Source organism: Danio aesculapii, chromosome 12 (genome assembly GCF_903798145.1).
Source record: "Danio aesculapii chromosome 12, fDanAes4.1, whole genome shotgun sequence".
In the NCBI taxonomy this organism is placed as follows: domain Eukaryota; kingdom Metazoa; phylum Chordata; class Actinopteri; order Cypriniformes; family Danionidae; genus Danio; species Danio aesculapii.
In genome coordinates, this window is record NC_079446.1 from 20,949,378 (window position 1) to 20,975,098 (window position 25,721).

The 25,721-nt window shown below is 36.8% G+C and overlaps 1 protein-coding gene across 1 annotated transcript in view; it reads left to right on the forward strand.

Annotated features, from left to right (window-relative positions):
• Positions 1 to 25,721, forward strand: part of mpp7a (MAGUK p55 scaffold protein 7a) — a 167,062-nt gene that overhangs the window by 47,864 nt on the left and 93,477 nt on the right. The window contains exons 3-5 of the mRNA XM_056469344.1: positions 4,118 to 4,236; positions 17,159 to 17,236; positions 22,524 to 22,604. Of these exons, the coding sequence (XP_056325319.1) occupies positions 4,118 to 4,236; positions 17,159 to 17,236; positions 22,524 to 22,604 (278 nt within the window). The remainder of the gene's footprint in view (positions 1 to 4,117; positions 4,237 to 17,158; positions 17,237 to 22,523; positions 22,605 to 25,721) is intronic.

The window sequence follows — 25,721 nt, forward strand, 5'->3', positions numbered from 1 at the left end:
AGCATAGTGTGAGAATGCCCTAAGAGATTTACCCCTGCTTAGCTTCAGATCTTGGGCTGCACTTTAAAATGTTGCTATAAAGCAATAAATACCTGTTTTTATGTATATATATATATATATATATATATATATATATATATATATATATATATATATATATATATATATATATATATATAATATATATATATATATATATATATATATATATATATATATATATATTTTTTTTTTTTTTTTTTTTTTTTTTTTTTTTATTTATTATTTATTTATTTATTTTTTATTTAAATCAAATAGGTGCAGGTTTGATAAATATAAGACTTTCAAGACTTTTTAAAATCTTACTCACCATAACATGGATGGAGACTAAAGATCTTTTTACAAAGGCTTTGTATGTTGAAGTATAAGTCTGTCAAATTTCTTCTTCACGTTTTTATACTTAGTTGCATTTGCAACCATTTGAATTGCAAAATGGACTATGAGTTATGGTGCTTTGACTGAAAGCAATTAGTAAAGCATGAGATGCATGGTAAATGTGCAGTACTGATGTACAAGACTAGACACCATTTAGTGTGTGGCTTTGTGTGCGTGTAATTGGAGTAGATGGTCCAGAACATGCTAGTGGATCTGGGCAAGAGTTCTGATGTGGTGTTGTGGTTTAGGAGGCTGGAGCTGAGAACACGGCGATGAAACCCTGCAGTGAACACAAATTGCCAAAAGAGCATATCGGCCGTTAAGGCACACAAATACACCAAAAACAGATCAAAGATAGTCACTAGAACTAAGACTGTTTTGTGGCCGGCTAGTTCTCTCTTTATTTCTCTCTACTGTAATTTGTCAGCTCAGGAGGGCCTCTCTTTCTCCCTGCGGATGTAGTTTTTCTGTTTTAGGAGGTAAATCAAAGAGAAAATGGATGGAAGTCTGCAAAGTGCAGCTGTGTTTTTATTTTTCCATTCACTCACTCTGTTTTCTCACAGACAGGCATGAACCATGTTCTTCACCTGAAATACTGACCCCTGAGGTGGTCCCGTTCATGAGCGTGTATTCGCTTGACACATATATTCCCTCTCAGAATTCAAAACCGAGAAGTAAAATCCAGTTTTCATTTCCTGCCGCACAGTTCACTGAGATGAGTGTGTGCGTGAATCTTTTTGCACTCTTGACTCTTGAAGCCATCCAAACAAGACATTCAAAGAAAGCAGTTTTACTGTTCCTTTCAAAATGTGGCCTGTTGTAAATCTATCTGGTCCTGGTTTCTGCCAGTCTGTCCTCTTTTTGGCTAGTTTGAGGCCAACAGGAGCCAGACGTGGAGCCAACGGAGCATATTTCCCATGCGCACGGCCTCTTTTGTGGCATGTGTTTGTGTGTTTGCTTGTGCTATCCTTGTTTCTTTTTGTGAGCTCCCAAGAATATCCATGTTGTTCCAGAAAACCATGATGTCTGTGTGCATGTGAACGTAAGCGTTTTTTGCGTGTTTGGTTGGCTTCAGACATTTTGGATGACCTTGCTGCCTTTCGAACGGCCTGTGTAATTAAAGCTGCTCTCAGTGGCCTTCGCTGCTGACCCATAAATGCTGTGAATTAGAGAAGCAGGACCTTCCACTCTCCGCTCCGCCCTGTTGTACACTAGCGCCACCATTGATGTCTGAGGAACGCTGTTATTTTCTGGAGGCCGCTGGGAAGTGTAGGCGTGTGAAAAGGAAACACTGCTTGGCACAGCATTCTTTCACATCCCGTCCGGTATATTTGGCCTGGCAGCCAATAATGGTCAGTTTACGTGGATCCTTTTATAGGACATAAGGTTGGATGTTTACTGTTAAACTCAGCCTGGGTCCAGATGGTCAGCGGTCGGCAGAACAGTGTTCAGCACTGTCTGACTAAAAGTAGTGCCACTGCTAACTTAACATTTGTGAGTAGCGTGACAACAGCTCAGCTGTTTACAAAACACTGTAGCATTTACAGTAACAAGCTGCTTTATCCAATAAGTGGTTTAGTGACACAAAAGCAGACAATAATTTGTCTGTTTTCAAAAGGATCACATTTTATAAATTAACAGTTAATATTTACTGAAGTTTAAGCTTACTATGAAAATGTACTGTTAAATATGTATTATTTTATATGAAGAAAATGTTTTATAAAATATTTTGAAAGTTAAAATGGCTATTAAAAGAACTGAATTATATTCCGAATTAGTTGATATCACAAAAGTTAATCTTTCCGTGAGATTTTGTTTAGGCAGCATAGACCAAATAGAGAATTAAATGATGCCGTTTTTGACGATTTTATGATACTGCTTTTGATGGTTTCATCAACATTTTATATTATTTTATCTTTTATTAGGTGTAATTTTCTTTTCTTTTGTTTGTTTGTTGTACTTTTGATCTTAATATTGCTAATATGGTAACACATGCAATTAATTCCAAATCCTTTCAGCATTAAAATTAATCCGATAACATACAAAATTGCTTCAACAATGCAGTTTACTTCACAAAGTTAAATGATCTTGGGAGCCAGGACATTATCACACCATCTGTGGTATCTATGATAACCCTGGTAGGCTAAAATCTCTATATTACACTTTTTTTTCTGACTAGTGATAAAAAATAAATTAATAAATTAACTTGTTTATTCAATTTCTTTTCAGTTTAGTCCCTTTATTAATCTGGGGTCGCCACAGCAGAACGAACCGCCGACTTATCCAGCATTTGTTTTACACAGCGAACGCCCTTCCAGCTGCAACCCATCTCTGGGAAACATCCATACACACTCATTCACACTCATACACTACAGACCATTTAGCCTACCTAATTCACCTGTACCTGATGTCTTTGGACTGTGGGGGAAACTGGAGCACTCGCGCGAACACAGGGAGAACATGCAAACTCTACACAGAAACGCCAACTGACCCAGCCGAGGCTCAAACCAGTGACCTTCTTGCTATGTGGCGACAGCGCTACCTACCGCGTCGCTATACTTGCTTATACTTGCTATACGTCGCTATACTTGCTTATATCATCAGCAATTTATTTCTGTTTTTGCCTTGATTGTAATTTAACTTGAGAACAAATTTTGAAAAGACCATCTCATTATCTTGCATTTTTTTAAACTCATGATGTGAAAAATGTACATTCCATCATCGACACACACTTCATGTTGTAAAAAAAAAAAATTAAAGGGCATGTATTTCACCCCTTTTCAAGATTTAATAATAATACGTGTTTTGTGTCTCCTGAATGTGTCTGTATAGTTTCATTTACCCGTCAGATTATTTATTTGCCTTGTTAAATTTGGGAAATTTAAGCTGTTAGGACATTGTAGCTGTTTTTCGCCTGTGCCTTTAATGCAAATGAGCTGGTTTTCCCCGCCCGCGTGTCAGAGCCACAGAAATCTGTCTGTATTGCTCTGATGCGTGTAGCCTTTAAGTAGATAAACAGCACAGTGACAGACAAGAATGACGTAGATCTCCCTTACTACAGAAAAAACTTTCCCAACTGTTATTTGAAATATTTATTGTGGAGTTAATTCAAGCGTTTCTGCAACGATAAGTCACTCACAATGTCTTTATAAAGTTTGCAAAATTATTATTTTTTTTTTTATACGATCATATATCTTCAGAATTTACCTTCCTTATCTGTGTTTTTGTATAAGCACATTAGAGATATTCTAAAGAGATTGGTGGTGTATTTATGCTTGTTCAAACATCACAGCCATGCTAATGAAACTTTAGGGATTTGATTCACAGTTCCAGTTGTGATTCCTAGGAAAACAGGAAGTTGCCAGACAAACGAAGGAAGTGAGGTGCACCATGGGAGAGAACTTTTTTTTTTTTTTTTTTTTTTCCCAGCCCTCAGTTTGACCCACTGAGTGTGATAAAATTAAACCTTAATTTTTTTTGTTGTTGGTGGTGGTGTATTTATTTTCCAATGTTGTACTAATCTCACACAATATTAGACACTTTCACTGGAGAATAATCTTCATAACCCATCTGACATGCTTGAAGCGACACTTAATGCAGATTTTCTGGCTTTTGTTTATATCTGTCTATATTTTCTCTCTGGGTATTGGCTGCATCTGTGTGTGTCTGGGTGTGTAATGTGTTTCCTGTATTTCCTCTGCAGGTCTGTATGAGCTGTTGTCTGTACTGCCGTCTCAGCTGCAGCCTCATGTTGAGAGCCCAGATGACCGTTCCTTTCTACACGCTATGTTCGGGGAGAGGAGTCTACATTCATTGGTCAAGGTGAGTGTGTCTGTGTGTAATAATTGTCATAAAGTATTCTACAAGACACTTGGTCACTAGATGTCTCAATGCGTCATGCAAATTAATGTTAAATTAATGTTAGTCATGCAAAGGATAGTTCTGTTGTTTAACAGTTGTGATCTAATCATCCATAAAATCAGTAAGATCAGCATTTTTGTGTTAAATGTAAACTGTTCCAGACAGTGCTGCACAGGCCCTGTGTCACGTTGAAGCTAAATGTGTGGCAAGGGCTAGTTTTAATCATATGTAAATTGAGTTTGTTGTATTATTTTCTTTTATGTTATGGTTAACTATAACAACATACATGGGTGAATAATGGAAGTACATTTGTCATGTGCATTTTGTCAGTAAAGCTGGTTCTTGTAAACCTCCACATACCATCTGGAGCAGAGTTTACTACACAGTCATAGTTTACTAATAAGCCATGCACAAATGTTAAATTCAAATTCGATTTAATTGTTTGATAATGACATCTGCGTTGCTTTTCAATGGACTTTTCAATAACTCAGGATATTGGTTTATTTTGAGTCAGAGGGGGTATCCCGTATGTTAGTACTTACTGAAGCCGCAAACTGTTTCACGACAACTCCATTCAATTTAATTTACTGGTTTGATCGGTTCACTTGAAAGATCCTGTTAAAACAAACGACTAATTTGCGAATCGCCCGTCATCACTACAGACAGAATGGCAGGCCAGAGTCTTACATTTTTGCAATGGATTCTTGTTATTTTGAACTCATCGAAGAAAAGATAGATTGTCGTTAAGTGTAGATTACGTGCAAGTAAAACTCTTGACAATTGCAAGAAACACAACATCAACCCCCCCCCCCCCCCCCCCCCCCCAAAAAAAAACAACCAAAACTGGATCTAAAGCACTACACCCATACCACCTCCAGCTAAACAACAGACATCAGTCCATGTTCTTCAGGTAAAATGATTACTTCGAATAAACAAAAAAAAAAAAGTTATTGCTTTTATTGTTTAGGAGATGCAGCCACTGTCTAACGTTACTGTAGAAGCGACTACGTTTTGTAATATAGTAAGATTTTTTTTTTTCTGGCGACGTTAACATTTGTTAAGGCCACGTGAAGCAATTTATTCAATGTGTAAAGCTCAAAGATTTATTTTGATATGGGGATGTTTTTATCATCTTACTGTTCATTTTGTTATTAAATATTTTAAAGGTTTAAAATGTGTTTTTGCCTTAATATAAATCATTTCATGTTAGTACTCTAAGGCTTTATTGCAATCTTTATCTCAATGGACAGTGAATTTACTAATAACACAAAACATAGAGAAGTAGCACACACATTACTTTACATGCTTTCATTAATCAGTATATACAGCATGTATAGCTCTGGGCTCAGAAAGTTCTCAAAATATCATTTTATCCTACATTTTTTTAAAGGAAAATGAAGGTGTAGGTTATATAGGTGGTTGTTAAATGGAGAGCTTCTTGATGGTGAAAAAACACCGTAGATGTAACTCAAAAGTAATACTTTATATAAAAAGTATTTAAGTAACGCACTTAGTTACTTTTTTGTTCGAGTAAATTAATACAGTAATGCTACTTTCAAAAGTAACTTTCCCCAACACTGGTCATAGCCCTCTGACATCTCCGGGATGTTTATAATCTTTACATTTGATCTCCTGCTCCAGTTCTTGAGATCAGTTTTTTCTTTTAGGAAGGTTATCTCCTCTCCCATCTTTATAATTCATGTACAGGAGTCCCTCAAATTGTCCTCGTTAGCGCCAATCCTGACCTGCATTTTGTCGAAATGCTTGGCTAGAGTTGAAAGTGATAGTTCAATTTTGGACAAAGAACTTTGAAAGTCGATTGTTTTCTTATTTATGTGAGAGGTAAGTTCATCATTAGAATCACAAATCGCTTTCATAAGAGATTTAAGCAACAGCTTTTTTCTTGCTCAGCCGCCATGTTTCAGGGTATCAGAGAACTGTCATCGGATCGTTATGTTGAGTTTCTTACGCCAAAAGTTGAAACATTTTCTCTGAGTAACGAAAGAAATCTATCTGAGAGAACATGTGATACAGTTAGAGATAAATTATTACTAGAAAAATAGTAGCAACTGATGAGGCACACGCGGAGTTTACTGACACGCTTCACGTAACTCATGCTTGTAATGAAACTCTGTGCACCTACATTCACACAGTCCCAAATCTGCAAATCTTCAAATCTGTTTTGAATGGCAAGTAAAATCAAGTTTTTGATAGGAAAAATAACAGTACAGTTTTAAAAGCATGCGCTTCAGGTCGTTGAAGCACCATTGACATACAAATGAATGGCTAAAACATAGATCTTTTATTTATTTATATGTTAAAATGAATAAATAAAGTAAAAATAAAGTTTTTGTTTAAATGTACCACTTCACATGCTGCATCACTTTGGTCAGGTTGTGCTGTGCCTTTTCTAATCAGCTTTTATCTTTTGGTTATCTCATGGTTCAAGCATTGTGCCCGTTTTTAATGCATAGTGGGCATACTGTATATCTCAGTGTACACTAGATGTGAAGCACAGTGAACAGAGCTGGTCTGTGCTCCAGTCTGCCCGCTGAGGTGGTGTGACAGGCAGGACAGCAGACCGCAGTCAGAGCCAAACACCTCTGCTCTCTTCTCTCCATGCAATTAAAGCAGGCTTTCACACATGTCCCACTGCACTCTGTTCCTCTGCCAAGGTGCCACTCAAGAGAGCCTTACAGGAAATCTGACACAACCTGCAATTTCCACATAGTACCACATAGTTTAAGTACGTCTGTGTTTGAGTGTACTTCCATAACCATATTTTTTGGGGACAAATTTGTATTTAGAAGTGAATTGATTGTGGTTAAATTTTATATTTGTGGGTTTTTTTTTTGTTTATTTGCCAAGCCTCTCTTAATAGTAGGATTTCTTTCCTGTGCAATTGCACTTGCAGTGTTTTTGATGCCACAGGTTGGGTTTTGCAAATTTTTTTTTTTCTTTTTCGATTCATCCAGCACCTAAACCTTAGCTCATAAGCGTAACCCAGCTGTGAGGTCAGCTGCTAATGCCTGTGGTTTTCACCTCTGTGCTGTTCTGTATTTGTTATTACAAGAGGAAACCAGATTCAGCACACACTCCTGTATTCAGCTCTACAGGGGAAACGCGGCACGCACCTGTGGGATGCTGGGGAATGGTGAACTTCTCAAAGGAGTCAGAGGTTTAGGCCTGCCATAGCATTAGCTTAGTGGGACTTGAACATTTTTTATCTGAGCTCATTGATTTGATGTCGATAGTAGAGCCAAAATGGCTGTTTTTTTTTCATCCTTTAGGCGCCATTTTTGGCCTTGTTGCATGTAAATCCACTACAGAAAAGGCAGTTCTAGACCTAAAAAAAATGACTGCTTAAACAGGATCCAATAATGTCTGTAGGAAGAGACCAGGATTATCTCTTCATCATTAGACCAGTTTCTGAAAGATCATTTCACTGGAGTAAATTCAGTTTTGCCATTATTGGATTTAATTACTTCTTAAAATACTTTGAAAATAAAGTTGTGATAACATAAACTGGAAATATTGGCTAGATCAATTTAAAAAAGGGATACCTGAGCTTTCTTAGGTTAGGCATAGTGATAAAAGACCTTGCTGATTGCCTTTTTAGGTTCATGAACTTTGCAAAACCTGTCATAGTCATTTCCACTTTCATTATATTAAAGCTTTCAATATATAGTCAGGCAGTTCAAATCTCACACTTATCTACTTATCAGTTAATAGACTGAAACGTCTGCCCTTCTGTTGAATGCGAGACGTTGACAATGTATTTGTTGGAGTCCAAGGCGCTGGCAGTTATGGCTATACATTTTCCTACTTAACACACGAGCCACCATATTAATGTTTGTGAAGTCTCTTAAAGAGCAGCTGGTGTCTGATTCTGATTCTTTATAATCCGTATTCCGCATCCAAAATAAATTCCCAGAGTAATACAAGACTTCTGCATTTAGCGTCTGGGCTCTGCGTGCTCCAGAGTCAACAAATGCATATCTCTATGCACACATACACACATACGCTTGAGTTGAAGTGTGTATTTTTATGTGTGCACACATGTGCGTTTGTCAGGGATCCTGAACGTGCTTGGGATGGAATGCAGACATATGCAGTTAATGTTTAATCCATAAAGCCAATGAAGTATGACATTATAGTCACAATTAAAACATTAGTGTTTAGTTACAGACACAAAAATGGGGCAAGAACTCATCTGAGCAAAAGTCGTGTATGTCTGAGGTCATATACTGCTATTACATGATGGGCACCTTTTTTTAACGCCATTTAATTTTTTTTCTCATAAGGAAAGTGCGGCTTCTGTTTCCCATTTTTGGATCTCACTGTGTTTACTGTACTGAACTTGCATAAAACTGAATTAGCAGATTTCAAGTGTCACACTTGCAGTAAAATTGTGCCATTCCTCCTGCTTCAAATTAAAAATGCCACGCATCATTGTAAACATGCTTGCCTGTAATTTATGCTGGTTTACATGTTAATTTAAATGTATCCAATACTTCTGGGCCAATTAGACACATTTAAGCTTCCGTTTTACATAACATTTCTGAAATAGCTATCATTTAAGTCTCTTTAAACAGTCTATGAAACATCATGTATATATATATATATATATATATATATATATATATATATATATATATATATATATATATATATATATATATATATATATATATATATATATATATATATACTGTGTGTATATACTGTGTATATACTAGCAACTGCATTGTAAATACACAGATCAACCTAGCTCCTATGCAACTTGGCCTAGCAGGTATGAAAAACACAATAGAAACTGCATAGAAACACTCTAGCAACCAACCAGGATATTTTAAGGTGCGTCCCAAATCACATACTTGTACTATTTATACTACACAATGGCGTAGAATAATGCATAAGTTGGGCATTGTTTATTTATTAGTGCACTACTTATTTATTTTGGATGGTGCATTAAAAATTCTTCTATGTAAATGATTGTCACCTCCTGATGGGTTAATGTGGTTGTACTCACTTTGACAGGTTATTTTTGATAGTTTGGTCAATTATTTCACAAATTTGGCCACCATTTAAACATCACCTGGAAAAAGGTTAGAATTTTCATTTTGAAAAAATGTTAGTGTTCTTTTTGGGACGACACTAAACTCATAGGATACATGACAAAGTGTCATTTGAGACACAACTTTAGGTTTGTATTTGGTTGCTATGTTAATTTGAGTGTTGCTAGACCTCAGTTTCAGATTTCAAGCTTGTCCATTTCAAACTTCAAACTATTTCAGCCTTATTCACACTTGCAGCAGCTTTGTCTGTCTTTGAGCTGCCTGTCGCTCTGGGTGGTGACTGAAACCGTTAGTTCCCACCTTGAGGTTGCGTAGGTAACGTTTACGATGAAATTCACAAAGTGTGAATGAGTTCACATGCTGCTGAAAGTAAACATCGTTCAGAGCTGAATATATATATATATATATATATATATATATATATATATATATATATATATATATATATATATATATATATATATATATATATATATAATCAGTACATAAAACGTTAATTTACAATTACAAAGGTGATCAAGAATAAAGTGTGTTCTCTGTTATTGCAGTTATTTATCTGTATAGGTCTGCAGCATGGAGAAAACAATCAGCCCCTGCAGGAGGGGATCACATGAGGTCAGCTGGTTCTTCTACAGGCTGTCACTCAAAAAAAGTCGCTTTTCATTTGCATAAAGTTTTCAATTTTGTAGCGTTGCTCGACACCTTGTCGCCAGCAGTTGCTGTAGCTTGTGTATATGGAGGTCACAAGAAGTCGCTTAAGCCTGGACACGACTGTCGGAATTGTGACAGTCGCACAGAATTTTCAGTTTTGTCGTGCACCATTGGAGAGAAGCTGTTCTTACAGTGTCTGAGAAAAAGGAGTGCAAAAGCAAGAGCCTTTTTTTTGCGAGTTCACCATGGTTGAATGAATAAATACTAGAAACTCATAGACTGCTAAAAATTTTAGAGGGAATGTGGAGACAACATAAAAAAGCTATATTTTTTTATTACTCATTTATGAATAAAAATGTTTTTTCTTTTTTTATTATTAATTTTTTTTTTTAAATACTTTTTTCTGATTAAAAAAAACAAAATAATGAAAAACTTGCATTTCTCATCTTACGTGCATGGACCTGTTTCGACAACACTGGAATACATCACATCCGGTCAGCCGGTGGCGTACGGTCTAGTCGCAGGAGTTCAAATATTTCAACTTATCCGCAGCTCAAATCGGATGTGAATTTTCCGCATACGGAGATGATCAAAACTCCACGCAGCTCTTGGACTACTCTCCATTGGAAATGAATGACTTCTGGTCTGTTGCTTGTTGGTTGTCATGTGCAGTGGAAAGGCGCCTTTACTCTTCGTTGAAATGAATGATCGCTTTGCCGCTGTGGGTCGCTCGCAGCTTTAAAACGTTCAAGTTTTTAAAACTACTTCCTCATTTCAGGCTACGCTTTCTCCTTAGAAACACCTAAGAAACTGCATAGCAACACTCTAGCAACCACCCAAAATGCAGTAGCATCTGCTTAAAATACACTGGCAGTCACATAGCAACATATAACACCATACAGAATATTATAACAACTACGCTGAACGACATGTAACCTCCTAGCAACCATTCCAAATATCTTGCAAGATATCTTTAATCAACTTCGATTACCCTAGGAAGGAAACTGCTTTAGACTTTAAGCTTGTAAGTCCGTTTCAAAGTGAACTATTTCAGACTTAACTTTGAAAGTTCAAGCATTGAAAACCACTTCATCCTTTCATTGGCTAAGCTATAGCAAACATAAAACTGTGTCTTTCAAACTTTATGTAGTTCAAGTTTTATTTCTGACATGTCCTTATGGGGATTGTTTTTTAGGATATGAGCTGGTTAATGGTAAAGGTTTGAGTTAAATAGGTGTTCGTTGCACCCGTTCTATACGGTAAGGGTATGTGCAAACATCTCCATCTGACAGCCAACTCGCAGTCAAGCCCATCTGTCTGCAGGCCATTCCTGTCTTGATCTCTAAAGGTCTGCGATCAGTTTGAGTGTGAGGTGATGAGGTGCAGTCAGGGCCGCCCAAACCTCGGACCATCATGGGTTATATGATCCAACTGCTCTAGTCACTGCGAGGCCATCGGAAGAGAAGAGGTCAATATCATTTCAACATTATGGATGTTAGCAGTAGCCCAGAGCAGAAATTCTATACGGTTATTATAAACGGTTGCCATTCAACTTACTGTTTCTCATGCAAGTCCCTCCATGAGCTCTGTCTCATAGTAGCAATACACATTTTCATCTGTTCTTTTTTTTTTCCTTTGATTCATTTATCTCTAATATATGATCAGGTTGTAACAGAAAATTCCTTTTCAAATACTGATATTTGTGGAGTAATGTTCGATTTCAAGATGCTGATGTTGGTAATACCCAACAATTTTGTTTGTGTCTGTTGCTTTTAATACTCAGCTCCTCATTCTTTCACCTTTTTCCTTTCTTCATTGTCATATTCTTTGAATTCCACATCTAGTTTCCTCTCCTCGGTTTCTGTCAGCGTTCAGTGTAATTGTGTTTAAAGCTGTGTTTGTTTGGCTGCAGAATGCTCTTGGAGGACCTGGAGGCCAGACTGGCTGCCGTTTCTCTCACCTGCTTATGTTCTCCGCTCGTGTTTTGTCGAGGGCCTGTGGGTATTCAACGTCTGGTCCAAGAGGATTTAGACAGCGCTCTATTGTAGCATGTGATCTGAAGCCTGACCACAAAAATAGTGTGTTTACAGAAGCATTGCTTTTGTTTATTCATATGCTTTAATATTTTCTTCACATTTCAGAAGTGAGAGAGGTCAGCAAGATATGGTAGCGAATTAAAGAAATCCCTGTATGTATTTTGTTTATGTACTGTAGGAGGCATTATTTTGTTCCCAAACAGATATTAACACACTTTTAAAGAGATGGTTCACCCAAAACTGAAAATTCTGTCAATTTGCTTGTCTTTTACATGTTCCAAATCGGTTTGACTTTATTCTGTTGAACACAAAAGATAATTTTTTTTTAAGAGGGTTGGAAACCTGTAACCGTTGACTTCCTTGTATTTGTTTTTCCTACTATGAAAGTCAGTGGTTGCAGGTTTTCAGCTTTCTTTGTAATATTTTTTGTTGTTCATCAGAATAAAGAAACTCGCAAATGTTCTGAACCACTTGTGGGTAAGCAAATTGGTAATTTGTTTGTGTTTTATCCCTTTAAGATACACTTTTGTTTCTTTAGTAGAAAATTTCAATGACTAATTGCAGTGCAATGAGAATGTAAACTCAAATAGGCAAAGCAAACTTAATACACGTGACCTCTGAAGATATGCTAATGTATTGCAAGGCAAAACATCTGTTTTAAATGTTAGTTAAATTATCAAATGTAAAACGACACAAAGTAATAATTTTTTTTTGCCTTTAATACTTCAAACTCACTTTAAATGTTTACACAATAACAGGCCCTAAATGAGCAAATGATGAACTTTCACTCTCCTATGCTTAAACTGTTTTATTCCACAAACTGCATGTATTAATTATAACTAGGGCTGCATGATATTGCAAAAGTCTACTTTTGCGATTTTTATTTTTTTTAAAATGTATTTATTATTATTATTATTATTTTATTTTATTTATTTATTTTTATTATTATTTATTTATTTATTTATTTTATTTTTTATTCTACGATTATATATTGCATTACGATTTCACTAAATGAGAACAATTACTGTATTTGGAAAGAATTTATTGATTGGGATAACTGTTGGGTAGTGCACAAAATATAATAAACAATCTACAAGCATAGATACATTCAACAAAGAAAAATACACAGATGAAATAAACAGCGCTTAATTGTTTTCAGAAGAGTCAAATTGTATTCAGTTATACAGTAATTGAATAATCAAATGTAAAATAATATTGCATACTCTTTTTCAGGGCTGTGCGATTTTTGGGGAAAATATCTAACTGCGATTTTTATTTTATTTTTTTTTATTATTTTTTTTTTTAATTGACATATTGCAATTTCGATTTAATTTTGTAGTTGAGCTTCAGCTCAATAATCTGTATTGTAGCTTTTTAGTGCTAAAATGCAGTGAGTGTTAGTTAAAAAAAGGAACGGAAAAGATATTTAAAAACATATTTAGTATTTCCTTGGGCTGTGGCAACAGTTCTTGCAAATTACCTGTTTTTGTTCAGTGTCTTCGACTTTGAAACCAAAATATTCCCAAATTACTGATGTCCTGCTTTTCTTTGATATTCGTCTATTAATGCTTCTGAAGCGGCAAATGTCATCCCACTCGTCTGCGCGTTCCTGATTGTTTTTTTATTTATTTATTTTTTTTTATTTATTATGGCCGTTGCGTGATTCTGATTGAGCAGAATGAAAGTGTGCTCAGTTAATTGGCTAGTAAGACTGTCATACACACATGGCAGTCACGCATTTGCTCCTGGTTTTCTCAGGTTTGCTCAGGTTTTCCTGTTGTTCACCTGTGAGAAATGGAAGCCGTTTCTAATATATCAATTCGAAGTGTTAGTTACGCAAAAACTCCTTTAAAAATGGAAAATATTCCTTCTATCGCATACCGTTACTTTTATTTAGAGCACGGTTTAGGCTCTATACTCGCTCCTGTTGGTCATCTGGCAACCTGCATTTGTGATTGTTTTGATTCAAGAATGCAATACCTAGTTCAACCACTGGATGTCAAACTTGTGTACTGCAGCTTTAAACAATATATTGTGCAGGCCTAGCTAAGAGCGTTCAAAAAGCATCGCCTTCTTCAAAATTCAATATTCACGCTTGTTTTTATATTAAAGTTGGTAAGAAAAGCAGCTACCGATTTCTCAGTTAGCTTTCTAACCATTTCAAATGGTTCTCCACTCTGCTGTGCAAATTTTGTCCAAAAAAAAAAAAAAAGGAATGATTGTTTATCAGTCTGCAAGGGCTCTGTGATGTAGTGGAATCATGCTGCACTAATGCCGGATGGTATTACCCTGATTCATTGCTCTCATTTCCTGCCCTCTCTTTTCTATGGAACGTGAGCTGTGATCAGTGTAAGGGCTCTGTAATGGATTTAAACGTCGGCTCTCTGGCGCTCCTGTGTGGACAGGCAGGTATCTGGACAAGGGCCTGAGCTGTAAATAAAGGTGCAGAATCTCACTGATGGAATCTAAACTGTACAGAGCAAAAAGGCGCTCAGACGGCCTAAACAGATGTCGCTCCCTGGAATGCGCAGGGACCGGACAGTTACGTTCCATCCTTCACCGGATCCCACATTCCATTCCATTCCTCCTCCCTCCACTAAGTGTGTATGAGTCTATGTGTGCGACTGAGTGGATAAGAAATATTTATGTCTCTTTTCTTCGCCTGCGAGTGTGTTTGAGAGATTCCACTTCTACACCACTGTAGTAACAGACGGTGACCCTGCCTGGAGTTCAGCTTTTTGACAGTTGCAAATGAAATGACTGAAAAAAGCACAGTTTGTTCGTCACTGGCCCTGACTATGGTTCGTAACACGGCCAGGCTTCACCACATCACAAACGACTCTGGAGAATGGGATCCAGAAAAATAGCATCTTTGGCTCTCTCTCTGTCCGGGTCGGTCCAGGCTCATAGTGCTTTACTTGCTCTTCACTATGACAACTAGCCTGTGGAGGAGTCATTTGTCTTCTCTTGATAAATATTTAGTCCCCTTGGTAGCGATGGATTTCTTATTCGCTGTTATGTAATATTTCGCAGGACGAATTCCAGTCTAAACGTGCTGGTAGCTTCTGCATGGCTCCTGAGCATGATGTTGAAGTTGTCCTGGTAACAATGCTTCAGTGAGAATGACAAGGTTGAACAGATATTTCACAACCAACACAACACACAGCTGTTTAAAACGTGTTTAAAGACGGTCTTGCTTTTTTATTTTTTCTGACTCCGCTTTGTTCTACCACACGTTTGAGTTTTTTTGTGTTGTCAACTTAATTTTTATTTTTAAACTCTTGTTTTAAAAAAATATATTTACTTTTTATTATAATTGCTAGTTTTTAGTAAAGTTTAAAAATGATGATGATGATTTATTATTATTATTATTATTATTATTATTATTACTATTACTATACTACTACTAATATATATATATATATATATATATATATATATATATATATATATATATATATATATATATATATATATATATATATATATATATATATATATATATATACAAAAATAAGATAACGACACTGAGTGAATGCTTTAGGCACGTAGTACATGTTCAACAAATAGATTTGCTTCAAATCATCTGAATCCCAGCGTCAGCGCATTCAGAAATAACTGTTTGTTGGCAAAAGCCGCTAAACGCCACTTGCCTTTGACAGCAAATGCTGCTGTGTCCCGAGAACCAAGAAGGCACGAATCGAATCAAATGTTTCCAGTGTAGCAGCGTGCTGATACGTCGACTTTTATAAGGAGAGTGTTTTATTCCGCTGTCTGTCTTTTTTCTTTTTTTTTTTTTTTTTTGATGAAGTTTGATGAACCGGATGAGCCTGTCCGACTGTCAGTGAATAGCAAATGAAAACATCCCTTACCTCAAAACTCGGAAGTGTAGCATGCATTCATAACGTTTGTTTGCTCAGCGACGCTACTTTGAATGAGTCTGAATTACTATATATATGTATACGTTAAAAGGCATCAGCGTTTCGCGAAAGACGTAAAGATGCCATTCTTTTATCCCACGTGGATGCTATGAGAATAAACAAGAGACCAAGAACTTAAGTATAGTGAGGATGAATGAATGACAGCTTCTAAAATTGCCTGAGAGCCATCATCCTTTTGCCGAGTAGGCCTACCTTGTGTTTTATTTTGTAATGTAAGCTATTTTTTAAAAGATAAATATAATGTATAAACCTATACATTATTTATATTACTTCATAATACCTATATATCTGATAAGCTTTTTATATTAATGGACAATGCACAGATATTGATGTTTTACAATGTTTTACACTACATTATTTGAATCTAAGAGGCACAGTTTACAATGTTTACTTTGCTCTACATTAAATTTAAATCCCAAACATCAGAAATGACAACAGATTGTTAAGATTTAATTAATGTCAGTTTTAATGTTATTAATTAATGCACTTACTTGACCGATTTCAGTCATTTCCCTTCGGCTTTTTCCCTGGTATATCACAGTGGAATGAACCGCCACTTACTTGACAGATTTATGTATTTAAGGTGGTTTGTGTTTCATGTTTGATAAAATAATTTGTAATTGTATCTTTAGTGATTTAGTTTCGTCAATTGATGAAGTTTGTTCCTCGCTACTGTCACCACGGACTTCCTTGGATTTAGGACTTGTGGAGCTGCACATCGATAGATTTGCTCTTTAGTAGTTGGACTTTGAGCAGTGAAAATTAAACCACACTGAAATGACCTAAACTAAAATTCACTAGAACTTCTATGTAAAGCTGCTTTGACAATCTACATTGTAAAAACCCTATAGAAGTAAATATAAAAGATGAATTAAAATGATACCAGAGTAAATAAATGACTGTTTGATTTTTGTCAGCAATTCCTTTGGCCGTTGGTTAACTTTATCGAAAAACCACCTGGCTTAAGCGATATGGAAAGTCATTTCAAAAGAAGAACAAGTTGTCAGAAAATGTTTAAAGAGTACATTAAAAAGACACTGGTTGTTCTCCAAGGGAAAACTAATAGTTCACAATAACACCAGGAACGTACATTAGCAAATTAAACAAGGTCAGTTTAGATTTCCCGTTGACTTGAAGTAATTGATTTGTTTGCTGTTTTTCTTTTTCTACCTATTAGATTCATGAGAAGCTGCAGTGTTATGAAGACTGTGCACCGACTCCAGTACTGGACAGCGCCGGCTCACTGGCTGCAGACGTGAGTCAACCACATGCACACACTTCCTGTTAAAATCTGAAACACTTTTATGCTTGTAAACTTTACACACTTGCGCATGGCTAAACGCACACACGCACAAAGTGTGCCTGTGAAAACACATACACAGACGGCTCCCAGCATGTCTAGCTTAAGACTGACTCCAGGAGGAACTTGTCATTAAAAGAACTAGAAAAGATGGATGGATGTCTGGGGCAGAGAACACAAGTAGATGGGCTGCAGATGAGAGTGCGAGATGAGGCATGGAGTGTGTGTGTCTGTGTAAGACATTAGTCATCAGTATTATAAAACACTCAACGTTTAAACTCTCAACGGCTTGCATAATGTAAACTGACTACTATATCAACATGGCCACATAGACACACACACAAACCTATGTAAACTTAGAGGAGTTTACTCTGGATATGATCACAGAGAGGAAAGACAGAAGGAAAGAACACAAAGGCGATTCAGTGAAGAGCATCTCAGGTCAGCGCTGACATCAAGACGGGCAAAACACACTTTGAATATCCAAAATCATGAAAAGATGCTTCATCTGTTTAAACAAAGTGCTGCGTTGTGCCTAAATCTACGTTCTCTGCAAACCCTGATCAGCTTTAATACACGTCCGTTTCCTGTTCACCAATGGCTCAGTGGGCGGCAGCAACTGGCCATCTTGTGTTTCCATAAATCTCCACTTCCGTTAAGGAACTTTCTTAATATGAAGCTCAGATCCGCCCCTCAGATTTACACTTTCCTTCAGCGTCCCTACAGGTCCCACACACGAATAATCTGATATCTGTGTGTATGTGTGTGAGGATGCGGTCCATCAAAGGGTCGAACAGCCAAAGCAACCAAATTACTCAGTCAGAGCCCCCTCTTGTGTTTTTTCAGACGTATCGTTTTCATTCGTTGCTGTGAGGAATATACGGCGTGCTGCTGTTTTGAACGCTGTAGTGGGTTTGCCGCCACCGCTCATTCGAGTGTTAAGTTTCGCTAATGGAGCTTTAATTTATAGTGTAGCATAAAACACCATTTTAACCTCCGCCTGGCCCAAGATGCTGTCTAGGACCAACACAGCAGGCAAGCTCCTCTCGTGCGCACACACACAGACGCACCTCTACACCCACTATACTCTAAACTGCAGCATATTCTAAAGCAGCAGGTGTGCAGTTCTCATTCTGACCACATGAAGGCAGTATAGAGCATCACTTCCACTAACAGGTCTGTGCCTGAGTAAAAGCAATTGCCAGATTACAGTCCTCATTATGTCCCGGGTGTCTTCCATTAGACTGTGGAAAAACGGAGCGCTCCAGAGCCTGCTGAATGATACTCCTTTCGGCTCATACCTCTCTGATGCACAAGTCTGTTCTTCTGGAGACGTCAGTCAGACAAATGCATAACAACTATGTCAGATTACACCGCAGGAGCAAAATGATATCCCTGATTGATTAATAGAAACCGCTTGTAGAGTTATTTTAGATGCTCGTTCCATTGCCAGGCACAATACAGATGTCACAAGCCAGATGTACTGTGATTTTTGCTGTCTGAAAGTCAAATCGCTGATCCTAATTTAGTTTCCCAAATCCTAATAGTTTTTTTTTTTTTGTAAGACAAAAGACAAAAAACAGTCTGCATAATATGACGTCTTTACTGATTTAGTTTCTGGGCTACATTATTAATTTTGAAAGAGATACAATTTCTAGGCTGATGATCCAATGAAATGCACAAATGTCAGTAAATAGTGTGTTTTTTTCCCCTCTTAAAGTGTCTACTGTTTAGGTACAATCAGGATGCATTCCTACTTGTAGTTCTGTTCTCATGGTTATTTTGGTACGGACCAAAAAAAAGGCTAATTCATGGTTCACTTAAAATTCACATAATATCAGTTTTGAGACTTGACCTAAAAACACAAAAACATTTGTGGGCTTAAGGATTCTTGCCTTTTTAGGTTCACATCCTGTGCCAGCACATAATCAATCACGTTTGTTAGATATCATATGTCAAGCCAATGTCTGAAAGTGGTGGAGACCTATCATTTCACCAGGTGTGCTCATTGACCTGTAATTGTTATAACTTTTTTATAACAATTAGTCTAATAATGATTTGCAAAATGTTCCTTTTCGAGTTGCATTCTAAAGTTTTTGCAAACTCCAATGTTTCCATTATTCCATTGCAGTTTCACTTTGAGCAATTTGAATGTAGTAGTAGTAGTAGTAGTAATTTAAAAACCTCACTGCTTTATGGTTTAATATTGTGTGTGCGTGTGTGTGTGTGTGTGTGTGTGTGTACCTTGTTTTTGTAATCAGTTGCATTTTTAAGCATCTGAAATTTGCTTCAACTTATTTTCCAAAGCAGCTTTTATAATACATCAAGTTAGGGCTGCACAAATATAATTTTCAGCATCAAAATCGCATGTGCGCAACGATATTCATACTGCAGGACGTGCAACATAGAGTCTTATAGCAACATCAAGATTATAGTAGGCTATAGCAGCATCACAGTATTGAACACATGTCGAACTAAGTTCCTGGAAGGTCGCAGCTCTGCACAGTTTAGTTCCAAACCTAATTAAAGGTGCAGTAGGTGATCTGCCTAAATGCTAACCACTTAGCATAATATTTTTCAAATACAATCCCTCTCCTGCTGTCCAAAGCCACGCCTCCTGAAATCATCAACGCGCACCTTAATTAGATGACGGAGACCCACTAGATCATGTCATTTGCCAGTTAGAAAGCTTTATAGTACTTTATAATACTACAATTCTGAACTGTATTGTATTTAGCATGTTTTCAGTTGTGTAGGAAGCAAAACCTAATGTGTAATATTTTATCCATGCAAGAATCGCTGGTCTCACTCTATCACACACTTTGTCCTAAAAGGACTACTGTATGCTTAGTGGTTGGCTGGTGGCATGCAGGAATTACACTTATTACTAAGCCATACTGACTTGAACCAATCTGAATATGAAACCAACTTCACCTCAGGAATAGCGCTATTTACTTATGTTTTGTTGTTAAACAAATGAAATAAAATACCAAATAAATAAAAATCTGCATTACCTATGCTGTAAAAGGTCCCTTATGGAATTGAAAATATTTACATCAATCTTTAGCCGGAAGATTTCAGTGGCTGAACAACACTTCTGTGCATATAACCCATTCATAACACAACAAAATCTACATACAGTAAGCTTCACGTGACTAAAGTATTTTTTAAACATAACATTACCCATCTAAAAGAAATACTTCAGCCGTGGAGTCATTCTTTCTTCGGTGTGCAAAAGTAACTCCAATATTGATTCAGCATTTGTTTTTACCGCTGTCACTCGTGTTCATGTGACCGCGGCTCGTGTGAACGGGCATCGGTGGATCTGCCTGAACAAAGGTGTGCAGTTGTACTAATCTACATTTGTTGACAGACAGTTTGGGCTACTTATCAGAATTATGGGAATTATTGGGCCAACAAGATTTAATTGGATGAACATTTTTTTAGTCTTTTGCCTCACCCAGAATATAAAAATACATATGAATACATTTAGATCATTTACTTTAATCATTACCATTGGAATGTGAAGAGACTTTCAACCAGCACAACAAAGACATCACCTACTGCACCTTTAAACATACCTGATCAAACTAAATAAGTCCTTCAGGCTTGTTTGAAACCTACAGGTGATGCTGCGGTCACACTAGAGTTTGTGCCTACAAAATTCTGACGTACAGTGCTGTGAAAAGAGGCAGGATTAAACAAGATGATTAGACATTTAAAAAAGTCAGCGATTGGTCCAGATTTTAAATTTCTGTCCAGTGAGGTCATGTTTTGACTCACGCAGTCAAGTGATGCGATTTCGAAGATCAAAGTTCACCATGCTTGAACTTTGCAACACAACGAACTGCGAAACTTACCGCATGAGCTTGCGTTTCCGGTCTGATGCATTTGTGTGTGCATGAATGGAAGTCTATGGTTAGACAAGTGCAGTGTGACCGCAGCTTAAGTGTGTTAAAGCAAGGTTGGAACTAAACTGCGTAGGGCTGAGTTTGACGGTATAGAACATGTGTTCTGGGGAGTCACTGCAGTGTTTAATCAAATACAGGGTTAAACTTTATGGGCTTAAAATTGTGAGTATTTCTAATAGGTTTAAACTATTTTAAACACAAGAAATTATAAATTTTATAAATTTAGCAAAGATTAATTGATTTTATTTATTCATCTGATTAGACTATACAACTATTTTTAATTTGATTATTTAATTTTTGTACCTAAATACTGTTAGAGTCACCAGAAAACCACAAAGTTCTGTTTATATAATTTGTGTCTTTGTATTGTTGTGTTTATCTATGCTTGTAGTTTTTTTAAATATATTTTATGTAGATGCACTCTACAAAATCGCCCTAATCAACCTAAAATTATAAGTAATTTCTAAAAAGACCTTTTTTAAGTCATCTGGTGAAGATATTGCAGTAATAATAATAGCCCTATACATCATAGCCCTGCAAACTACACAGACGCATTTGATTAGTACAGATTCACATGTGTATAATACATCCTACAATTTATTTAGGACTACCAGATGCCTATTTTGCTATTTTTCTGAACGATATTATAAAATGTGTAACTTTATTCAATACTTTAGGGCCACTTTATACTGTACATCTACAAAAATATAGCCATGAAAGACTGATTGCTGACCTTTATCATCTCTCCATCCACGTATGACTTCTGCTTGATGGCATGTGTCTGTTGTGCAAAAGATAGTGTTTGTGTGTGTGTGTGTGTGTGTGTGTGTGTGTGTGTGTGTGTGTGTGTGTGTCACTAAGGGTCACTATAATCATTACTCAATTGGAACGTCACCTCCCATTTGGCTGGTTACTGGATAAGCCTACAGACATCCTCAGGGAGTGATTCTTTAAACACCGATTACAGTATTTCAGCAGACTCACAGACACGTCCAGAGTGTGTAGGGTCAATAGTAAAGTTGTGACCCAGGAGTAACACTTCAAATGGATCTGGGGAGCAAGTCCATCTCTCTGTGTCTCTCTTCTAGCTCAGAGAATCAGCAACGTGTCTCTGTGCCTCATTTAGTCTGCGTCTGCACTGCTATAAATCCCTCAGTCTTTTAAACAAACACACACACACACCTGCTACCTGCCACATGGGAGACATTCATACCCCAATTATTTCGAATATATGTGTGCTCATGTCTGTGTGACCAATGCATGTGTTCATGGATGTAATAGATGGTCATTTTGTTTCAGTTTCTCTGACTCTTTACTCTCTGTCTCATCAGTTGACGGAGGAACTGCAGGCAAGAAGCGCAAGTAATGAGATCAGAGAGCTTGTCAAACTACTGTCCAAACCACATGTAAAGGTAAGAGGAGTAAACTAATAAAAACATTAGTTACTACTGTTACTATTATTAATTACTATTATTACTAGATAGTTATTATAACATTAAAGTAATCATTTACACTTTTTAATACCTGCTTAAGCATTTATTTAGTTTTAAAAGGAATGCAAGTCTTCTTATTTTCAGTATTTATCTTTTAGATTGAAACTATACTATTAACTATTACTGGAATTATAGATTTCTGAAAACCTCATGCTTTCTATGGATGAATTTGTTTGATGGGAATACAATAAAAGCAATATAATTGTGAAATGTAGTGCTCAACATAAATGAGAAATGAATATTTTTATAGGAAAATTTAATATAGGTAATGTATTTTGGTGCATTTGAACAAAACAGATTTATTAAACAGATATATTTATTAATTGTTTAGTCACCAAACATATTTAGAAATAAAAAAGATAATACATTTTTTAATTCATGTGAAATATTTAAAAGAAAAAATTACAAAGCACAAAATTTTAATAAAAAAAAAAAATTATATATATATATATATATATATATATATATATATATATATATATATATATAAATTACTTCATTCTCCGTAACTTATACATTTTGGTGTAATATTTTTCCAGATTTGGCTTCAGTGCTGACTAATCTAATGCAAATGCACAAATATAATATTGTAAAGCTTCCTCTCGAAAATATAAATTTAAAGGGCACCTATTTGCCACTTTTCAAGATTCAATATTAGTCTTTTGTGTGTCCAAAATGTGTCTGTAAAGTTTCAGCCGTAATACCCATAGAATTATTTATATATTTTTTTAAATCTGGGAAGTTTTAGCTGTTGGGACATTGTAGCTGTTTTTGTTGCCTGTGCCTTTAATACAAACGAGCTTGTCTTCTTTTATAATTGTGCTGACACTATGCGGCTGTGGTGATGAATTACAGTGATTTTACTGTATTTATTACAAACATGCACTGTTTTAAAAACATTTTAAACTTTGAAAACTTGAGGTGCAGATGATCACAGAGAGCTGAACAGATCTTTTAATCCCAGTTGCTTTGCGCAGGTCCTGTCTTTTTGAAATGATTTTACACGTTACAACATGTTAATACGCGGCTGTCAATCAATTCGGTGGGCAGGGAATCCACACTTCTACATCACGTTGCAGTCAGCCTCAAAATGGAAGGAATTTGGGTCCTATTTTAATGTCAGGAAATGTAATAAAAGAGACTTACTGTGTTTCTATCACTCTGGTTTGACTGTGCACACACAAGGTCTACACACAATCCTGTCCAAACAGCGTACAAAAGATGATTTTCATCATATGTACCCTTTAAATAAGAGATTTGTGAGGGGTTTACTTATATATATGCATGTATGTAGGTGTATATATATATATATATATAAATGATTCAGTGATGCAGACTGATTTCAGGACCATTATTCCAGTCTTCAGTGTCGCATGATCTTTCAGAAATAATTAGTATCAACAATTTTGAAAACAGGACATTACTTTTTTCACAATTATTTTATTTTCAATTATGAATAGGTAATTTATTTAAAAAAAATCTTTTGTAGTATTATATAGTTTCATGAGTGTCCACTTTCTATAGACATTTTTAATTAAACTGATTAAATTCTTTTAAACAAATTTCTCCTTTAATCTATAGTCTGGCTATACCATCATGGTGCTCTCTGTCCTAGTATACTAGTATATTTATCTCTTCTTTTAGTCTTTCTGTCTATCCCCTTACGTCTGTAACCCACTGTGTATTGGTGTAAAGCACTAGCAGATGGCTTCTGGGGACTAGAATGGTGTCTCTGTACGATAGTAACCGTATCACTCTCGATTAGTGTTGAAATGATCCATTCCCTGCGTCCAGACATAAATCAGAACCTATTAAACGATCTCCTTCCTCCTCCCTCCCTTTATGATTCACACATGAACAAACACATTTTGCTCATATTAGACCTGCTTACAGACTTCTATTGACATTGATGAAAGCGGCAATTACAGAAAGAAAGAGCGGCTCTGCTCTGAGTGAGAAAGAGGAGCTCACCAGCATTTGGAGGAAAATAGATAGATAGACGTCTCGCTTTTTGCTCTCTTGTGCGTTTCTGCTGTGCAGAGTCTGTGCAGGCGTGTGTGTATGGCTGGTCAGTTCAGCAGGTTGAATAATGAGTGTTCAGATGACAAACTCTTTCCTAATGAGAGCTGCAGCGTGCCCGCTTACATTACACAGACTTTATTTGAACAGGTATTGCAATGTGTTATTGTAGGAGGCCCACTGTAACTAATTAACATGCGCACACTCGCGCGCGCGCGCGCGCACACACACACTAGCTCTCTCTCTCACACACACACTATTTCTCTTTCACACACACACACACACACACACACACACACACACACACACACACACAGACACTCGCTCTTACACACTCACTCTCTCACACACTCTCTTTCTCGCACGCATGCACGCACGCACGCAGACACTCGCTCTTACACACTCTCTCTCTCACACACTATTTCTCTCTTTCTCTCTCACACACACACACACACACACTAACACACACACACTCGTACACGCTCTCTCTCTCTCACACACGCACACTATTTCTCTCTTTCACACACACACTCACACACACACACACACACACACGCACACCTGATTTCTCCACATGCACACACTCACTCTCACATAAACACACTCGTACACATGCTCGCTCTCACACACACACACTATTTCTCTCTTTCACACACACACACACACACACACACACACACACACACACACACACACACACTCGATTTCTCCACACGCACACACTCGTACACATGCTCTCTCTCTCTCAAACACACACACACACACATACACACTTTTTCTCTTTTTCTCTCTCGCACACACGCACATTCGCGCACACACACACACACACGCATGCACGCGCTCTCATCACACTCACACTAGCTCTCTCTCTCATACGCACACTCACTCTCCCTCTTACACACGCACACTTTCTCACACATTCACACACTGAATCGATCTCTCTCTCTCAAGCACACACGCACACACACACACACACACACACACGCACACACACACACCCGCTCTCTCCACACACAT